This window comes from Oncorhynchus clarkii, chromosome 16 (assembly GCF_045791955.1).
Source record: "Oncorhynchus clarkii lewisi isolate Uvic-CL-2024 chromosome 16, UVic_Ocla_1.0, whole genome shotgun sequence".
Classification (NCBI taxonomy): Eukaryota; Metazoa; Chordata; class Actinopteri; order Salmoniformes; family Salmonidae; genus Oncorhynchus; species Oncorhynchus clarkii.
In genome coordinates, this window is record NC_092162.1 from 21,804,745 (window position 1) to 21,813,489 (window position 8,745).

The 8,745-nt window shown below is 41.0% G+C and overlaps 1 protein-coding gene across 4 annotated transcripts in view; it reads right to left on the bottom strand.

Annotated features, from left to right (window-relative positions):
* Positions 1–8,502, bottom strand: part of LOC139368187 (myosin-binding protein C, fast-type-like) — a 51,534-nt gene extending 43,032 nt beyond the window's left edge. The window contains exon 1 of one of the 4 annotated variants that reach the window (XM_071106823.1): positions 8,077–8,502. Coding sequence is in view for 2 of the 4 variants with exons in the window: in XM_071106822.1 (XP_070962923.1) it covers positions 8,077–8,101 (25 nt within the window). In the remaining 2 variants the exon portion in view is untranslated. The remainder of the gene's footprint in view (positions 1–8,076) is intronic. The other 3 variants (XM_071106824.1, XM_071106822.1, XM_071106821.1) reach the window with 3 other exon arrangements.
* Between the last annotated feature and the right edge of the window lie 243 nt (positions 8,503–8,745).

The following is an 8,745-nucleotide window of genomic DNA, read 5'->3' on the forward strand; positions in this document are numbered from 1 at the left end:
TGAACCCAAGCATACTTCCAAAGTTGTGGCAAAATGGCTTAAGGACAACAAAGTCAAGGTATTGGTATTGTCAGGAGGAATGGGCCAAAATTCATCCAATTTATTGTGGGAAGCTTGTGGAAGGCTACACAAAATGTTTGACCCAAATTAAACAATTTAAAGGCAATGTTACCAAATAATAATTGAGTGTTTCTCAACTTCTGACCCACTGGGAATGTGAGGAAAGAAATACAAGCTGAAATAAATAATTTTTACTCAGATTAAATGTCAGAAACTGTGAAAAACTGAGTTTAAATGTATTTGGCTAAGGTGTATATAAACCTCCGACTTCAACTGTATGTGTACATATGTGCATATAAACGTATACATATATATATATTTTTTACATGTATTTAATTATGTATATATACTGTATGTGTACATATGTGCATATAAACATATACATATATATATATTTTTTACATGTATTTAATTATGTATATATATGCTGCTTTTGATGTTAAGAGAAGGGAGGTGTTTCAATAGGTACAGGGGGATAAAATGATGTACCTGTTACATTTGTAATTTTGTATTTCTTTATATGTCCAACAAACAAACAAAAAATATCAAAAAGAATCCAGCTCCCTACACAGCAGCGATGCATACCCCTGGGCAGCAGTGGGGCCACCCACACAACCTGGCACTTGGGCAGATTGCCCACACGATGAATGCTGCTGACGTCCGCCTGGATGATCCAAAGGGTCTCCGCAGATTCTCCATCCTTGCCAGCTCGATGGTGAGTGTCCGGATCTCACAGACCTAGCGAATTGGCTCCAGATCGAGGCAGAGTGTGAGGGCAGGGCACAAGCGAACCAGAGAGAGGCGTGAGCGTTTGCCCACAGAAGAGATGGGGCACTAACGCTCTCCACGGAAACGACCAGAGTCCACCCTGGGGAAAGCCAGCCTCGCCACTTCAACATAAGTTTAAGGACTAGCTCCAGCCCTACTCTATGTACTCCTAGACGAGGAGGAGCGCTGCACCAGATGTGACCGATAGCACTCAGCAGAGAAGTGCAGCCTCAAGAAACTCTGCAACATCCGTGAGGGACGCCACCTCCACATCCTTCACAAGATCTAAAGTCAAGGAGACCACGACCAGTCCCCTTGTCACAGCCCCCAAGAGCACAGCGCGAATGGGACGGCTAAGCGGCAATGGGCAACTGCTCCTCAAGGTGGCCAACTGGTCCCACCCGTCTCATCACAGCCAAATTCTCCGTAACCCTAAGAGCACTGGAATGCAGCTGACCTTGCACCTTGCAGACCAGGAGTACACAAGCCAAAGCAAGACGGCCACATGATCAAGACCGAGCCTGAGGGCTACAAGGTACCTAGTATAAGGAACATCGATCGGATCGTAGCCACACCACTGGTCTGATTTAATAGGGGTCAGCCAGCCCATACCATAAAATGATTTAAAATATGTCCTTTTATTTATTTGTACCTTTTATTTAACTAGGCAAGTCAGTTAAGAACAAATTCTTGTTTACAATGACGGCCTACATACAAACAGATACGGTATATTTAGTTACAGTCTTGCTATCTTTAGCTCAGAGCATGTGATCTACTGTAGCACTGGTGCAACATGGCCATACACAGACACTTATAAGGCGTCTTTTATGGACGCATCTGGAGGAATGTTTAAGCCTTGTGGTAAATCAATGTGATTTTTTAAATGACCGTCCTGATAATAGGATTTATTCATACAACTAATTTATTTACTTTTCATTCGAGAAACGCTTTGTCGTGATGATAGGGAGGTTATTTACACACTGTGTGTAGGCCAGCGACACAAAATCTACATTTGAATCCATTTTAAATCCAGGCTGCAACACAACAAAATGTCAAGCGGTGTCAATACTTTTTGAACTTGGACTCAAAGGACCATTCAGTCACTGTCCCAATAGTTTTGGAGAATTGCATTGAATTGATTGCTTTTGAAGGCGGTGTTTCCAATATGATGTCACTCTTTCAAGACATACGAAAGAGTGACATCATATTGGGAACAATGCCTTCAAAAGCAATCAATCCAATGCAATTCTCCAAAACTATTGGGACAGTGACTGAATGGTCCTTTGAGTGCAAGTTCTTTTAATTTGGAGGGGCAGCTGTTAAAACCCCTCTCCCCCTCAGCTCCAGTTGATTACATTTATGGCCAGTCTGCTGCGTGAGGAAGGGCTCTCTCTGCCTTGGAGGTGTGAAGTGTCTGTTTACAGGTCACGCCTCTGACCTCTCAAGGGACCTTCCACCCACTAATCAGCCCCCCTTGACCTTGCCCACCTTGGCCTTGAGCCAATAGGAACTTTAGGCCGGGACTGATGTAATAGTCAGCCCATATCATACAATTATTTTAAATATGTACATAGAAACAGATACGGTATATTTAGTTACAGTCTTGCTATCTTTAGCTAAGAGCATGTGATCTGGTGCAACATGGCCATACACAGACACTTCGATGGCGTCTTTTATGGCCGCATCTGGAGGACGATTAAGCCTTGTGGTAAATCAATGGGATTTCAAACGACAGTCCTGGTGATAGGATTTATGAATCCTACATGGGGGAGGCAGACATCTCTCCTGGTCTGTTGCCCTAACGACAACAAAATGTGCCACTGTCCCAATACCTTTGGAGCTCACTGTGAGTTGCCATGGAGAGAGCCTTGGCAGAAACAAGACAGATAAGGAGGTAAAGTATAAGCCTACATTTTGTTGTGTTGCAGCCTGAATTCAAAATTGATTCAATATTTTTTTCCCTCAGCCGTCGACACACAATACCCCATAATGAGAAAGTGAAAACAGATTTTTAGAATTTTTAGAAAATGTATAGAATTTTTTTTTAAAGAAATATATAATTTACATAAGTATTCACACCCCTTGAGTCAATACTTTGTAGAAGCACCCTTGGCAGCGATGACAAGAGTGTGTCTTTCTGGGTAAGACTATTTAATTGCTTTCCACAACTGGATTGTGCAACATTTCCCCTTTATTCCTTTTCAAAATTCATCAAGCTCTGTCAAATTGGTTGTTGATCATTGCTATTTTCAGGTCTTGCCATAGTTTTTCAAGTACATTTATGTCAAAATTGTAACTCGGCCACTCATTCACTGTCTTCTTGGTAGGCAATTCCAGCGTAGCTTTGCCCTTGTGTTTAAGGTTATTGTCCTTCTGAAAGGTGAATTAATCTCCCAGTGTCTGGTGCAAAGCAGTCTGAACCAGGGTTCCCTCAAGGATTTAGCCTCTGCTTAACTCCATTCTCTTAATTGTTTTATGCTGAAAAACTTCCCAATCCTTAACGATTACAAGCATACCCATAACACGATGTAGCCACCACTATGCTTGAAAATATGGAGAGTGGTACTCAGTAATGTGTTCTATTGGATTTGCCCCAAACAAAAGACTTTGTATTCAGGACAGAATGTTTTTTGCAGTATTACTTTAGTGTCTTGTTTCAAACAGGATGTATGTTTTGGAATATTTGTTAGTCTGTAGAGGATTCCTTCTTTTCACTCTGTCAATTAGGTTAGTATTGTGGAATAACTACAATGTTGTTGATTCGTCTTAATTTTTCTCATATCACAGCCGTTAAACTCTGTAATTGAGCAGTTTCCTTCCTTTTCAGCAACTGAATTAGGAACGATGACTGCATCTTTGTAGTGACTGTGTGCGTTGATACTGCACCATGCTCAAAGAGATATTGAATGTGTGCTTTTTTCAAATTTTTACCCATCTACCAATAGGTGCCCTTCTTTGCGAGGCATTGGAAAACCTCCCTAGTCTTTGTGGTTGAATCTGTGTTTGAAATTCACTGCTCGACTGAGGGACCTTACAGATAATTGTAGTTGCAGGGCACAGAGATGAGGTAGTCATTCAAAATCACGTTAAACACATATTGCACACAGAGTGAGTCCAAGCAACTAATTAAGTTTTTTTTTTTTCCTGAACTTATTTAGGTTTGCCATTTCCCAAGACATTTGAGCATTTCCTTTTTTTAATAATTATGACATTATGGGATATTGTGTGTAGGCCAGCGAAACAAAATCGACATTTGAATCCATTTTAAATCCTGGCTGTAACACAACAAAAAATCAACATTTTTTGAAGGCACTCTATGTCTTGAAAGAGTGACATCATATCGAGAGAATGCCTTCAAACGCAATCAATTCAATGCAATGCAATATGGCCCAAAAATGTAATAGTGGCAAGAGGTGGAATAACGATGTTTTTAGAGTGCCAACCTTTTCCTTTTTATGCTTTCAGGAAGTGCATTGCACAAGCCATGTTGAGGAAAACAAAATAAAGATGTACAGGAAACATGAGAGAGGATGATGAAGAGTTCATTTTGCTGCCATAATGTTTTGCAAAGATGAAAGGAATTATGGCCAACAAACTGTCATCTCTACATTTAATTTGACATTTTAGCAAGAGCTATTATCCAGATGGTTAAGTGCCTTGTCGAAGGGCATGTCAACAGATTTGTCACATAGTTGGCTCAGGGATTCAACCCAGCAACCTTTCGGTTACTGGCCCTATGCTCTTAACCACTAGGCTACCTGCAATCCTTTGCTCTGTCCCTATCTCTCTCCGCTTACGTTGAAAGCAGACCTGTCAAGTTTTTGAGAGAGGAGTCGGGAAAGAGTGGGATGAGAAACTAGTTAAAATAGGAAGGGTTGGACTATATTTTCTTTGAAAAAGTACAGATGAAAGATCTTAATTTGAGCCAGTTTGCTACAGCAGCAACAGGAAAAAATGAATTATTATATTGATTGTAATTAATGGACAGTTTTGTCGGGGTTGATACATTTTCACGAGGGACATTTCGGACATTTCTAAGTGGATATTACTAACTTCAGAAGCCTTTTTAAACCTCAAATACACTACAAGATCCTACATCTGCAGAGACAGAAAGAGGATTAGATCATGATTTATAGCAAATTATATTGCAAGTTGGACACGATAAAACCTTATATGCCGGCGCGATATCATATTAATGTGGATGGAGTAATGTAGATGAGGAAAAAGGTTAGAGGTGAAGTCGGGATATTTTTAACTGGGAGAAGGGGGAAGAGAGAGATCAGTGATAAAAAGAAAGAAATGGTCTTGTGGTTACCTAATAATGGAACGACACAGAAATGCAAGACCCCCCCCCAAGGCATTGATAAGTAGTTTGAAGGACAAACGGGTAAAATATACACAGAGTAGATTATTCTGTATCCTGAGTAGCTAAAGTGACAGGCAGAAAAGCTGCCCCGATGTATGCCAATTGTTTATGAATGATTATAAACTGCATAAATACTTGGTACAAATGGGTATTTCCTGTTTAAAAAAAACTCTTTATGGCAGAAGTTTGTTATTAAACTGTAATGTATTTTCACATTTTCAGAGTATTTTCATACTGAAATAAACTGTTTGTATCTGTCCTTCCAGATGATATTATATTTAGAGGTTTTTTTTCTGGTAAGCCTAATGTACAGGAACCCGTCAATCAGGGAGGGTGGTGGTTATTTGAGCTGTGCAGTCAAAGGTTAGCGGTTGAGTGAGGACGGGGCCAAGAAAGGTCTAAGATGGGGGCGGGGGGTTCAGACGTGGCAAGGGGATATCACATCTATCTTAAGGCCCGACCACCGGTAAATTCAGGGTGAAAAAGGATGGCTCTGGGAGAACGAGAGTAGATGGAAGGAGGTGAAAGTTTATGGGTGTTACAGTGGTCACCGTTTCATAGGTGACAGACGGTAGGACAGGGGTCTGGAAATCTTGGACATGTGGTAATAGGCCTTCACAAAGGTAAGGGAGCTTCAAAACTTAGTAGTGCTTAATGTGTATTACATTTCAAGACTTCATAGACTGTCATTGAAGACTCACACCGTGTAAAAACAGACAGCGATACGTGTCAAAGAAATATAGAGATTTTCTGTCTGAGGAAAAAAGTGGTCGAGCAGCGACGACAGAACGACAAGGCCAATCGGCCTGTCTTGAAATCCACGTGGTGTCTTTAAAACTCATCTCCCTCTCACATTCGGGTTTTCTAGTCCCTCTCTCAGGTTACCGTCAGCGTTGTGATTTACGGTAACACTTGGTCAACGTGGATGTTAAAACGGAGGACAGATCGCTCCTCAGAGGAGAGGAAGCCAACCATATATTGAAATCTGCCATAGACACACATCACTAAATATAGTGCTTGAAGTTTTATGACACGATTGAAGTCATGACATACCCAAACGTTATTGCGTTACTAAGTGTCAGTCTGACTTTGATAGGTAGGAAAAGTTGGGATTCAAACGCCATGATGCTACCAAGCTTATTTTCGTTATGTTGTCATCAGCGAAATTACATTATCATAAACAACAGTATATTTCCCAACGTTCCGACAGTCGTGCCAAGTAACCAGGAAATGAAATCTTCCAAGACAGGCATTAATTCCCAAAGTGTGCCTTCCCTCGCATGCATTTGTGTATAAATCAAAGGTCTGGAGCGAAACCAGCTAGCAAATGTGGAACAAAAACACATGAAAGTAAACCTTGAAAGAAAATGTTTCTGTGTTTTTCAGGACAGGTACAGAAAATGTGTGAATATCGGTGAGGTATGTGCTTTTGTATGAGCTGTAATATTTGGTAAAAACTGAGGAGCGATTAAAATAAACGTACTTCTGGACACGTAACTAGTAGCCTGAATTGACATAAGTGTTATGGCCACATATCAGATAGTAAATTATAGAGTAGATAGTGTTGCAATCCATTGGTTGTGATGTCAGCTCAATTTGTTACATTTCTAAGTCTCATACCAATACAATTTCCGGGTTTGTCATGGTATCAATATATCAGAGCTTATAGTCAACATTTTGTATGTTTTTTTGTGTGTTTTTTGAACCTTTTGAGGGGGCATGTATCTGTATGAAATAACAGAATGCGCCTTACACAGAACTGTACTATTCATAATTAGCATTATTTATTTTTTTACAAAACTTCCCCCTGATACTGTACAATTTATTTGATAAAACTTGACGGCTGCTGAGTTTTCCATAGTAAAGCCTTCACGTATAATAATTTATTTTCCATGTGCAAGAGCCTGCACTTTTAAACTTGTACACATCATCAGTTTCCTAGGGCATATGTAAGCTACACATCGCTTATGACTGCATCACCTGATTAGCTCATCTGATTCTGAACACAGGCATTTGGTCACCCTATAGTGTCATACACCAATAGTAATTATCTGGATCAAGTTCAAGCTGTGCTGCAGTGACGAAACTGAGAAGGCAGTGAGGTTAGACCCCCTGTGTGTGTAGTAATTTCTCTCAGACAAACTAGTCTCTCAAACCACTTCCCTTGCACCTGCCATCTGTTCCTCTCTCCCATCTTCTGACATGACATACAGTATGTGCTAAGCTCTACCTCTACCAATGTGTTGGTCCTCTCCAACCTAAGATATGCAGTACATTTTCACATCAGGTTGTTGCTAGCTGGAACCAAATTCCGTGCAGTCTGGTTTAAGAAATGTACTGCAGCTTACTAACAGTATTATAAATTACATCAGTGTGCACTGTTCGGAAATTGCTCTGGCATTGAATGTATTTTCATTCATATTCAGTGCCGTACGCAGTCATATTAGCTATGCATTTGCTCAAAACAATCACTTTAGAAACTGTTTAGTAAATTGACAACTCAATTTGCTAAATTCGTGAGAAGACAACAATTATGACGGTCAAATGAAGCATTTCTGTGAGGAATTTGGAGACACATCCCACTCCTTTCTCCATATTTGGACAGAGTTCGCTATGAAGTAGTCTTCACTAACAGTAAAGTAACTCTATGGACATTGACGGAAATACATATCCGAATGCACGTTCAACACTGCAACAATGTGTCTACAGTACGCCACTTTTGCAGAACAAATGAACAATGATCTAAATATCCAACAACTATGTAAAACACCCGTTCGCATTTGACAATTTAGCGCTTTACAGCCTTACATCTGAGATATGCACTCTCTAACAGAAACACTTTCCACATACTGACTCAAATGAATGATCCATCAGGTGCATACCTGCATCATCGGCGGCTTCAGGCATGACTATCCCAGTGGCTATCCCAGTGCCTTCTCGTCTCGGGCTGGAAGTCTGAGGGCTTGCTGTGCTTATTCCTTTTATTTCTCTGCCTCTCTCTCTCTCTCTCTCCCTCTCTCTCTCTCTCTCTCTTTTTTTATTTTATTCAAAGCTCTCCTGGCACTTAAGTCACCCACCCACCAGGGAGGAAGGTAGGGAGAGGGGGAGAGAGAGAGAGAGAGAGGGGGAGAGGCTGTCACTTGAAACCAATGAGGATTCCAAGGAAACGACGTGAGAGGCAAGAGTGATAAGGTGGGGGAGACAAGAGAGGGTGAGAAGGTGGAGTGGTGAAAGGGGTTTATTTTACCATGGGATCGGTCGACGTATTAAACTTGTGGAATACTTGTCATGTTAGAGGGAAACTATGCCGTGAGCGTAGCAACATCTGCTGCTTTTCTAGCACTTTGTCTTGCACCTCGTGTATGTAACCGCTGCCCCAATCATCACCTCTCACACTACCATTAAGGGCTCAGACGCACCAATAGCGTTTGCTGGCCGAGAGTGCTTAGCACCTCTGAACGTAATCTGCTAACCCGAATGTGCACCAATTTAACATGTAGAATCAAGTGGAAAATGTTGGCAGTCTGGGGTCTACTGCGGGTGGTCCCTAA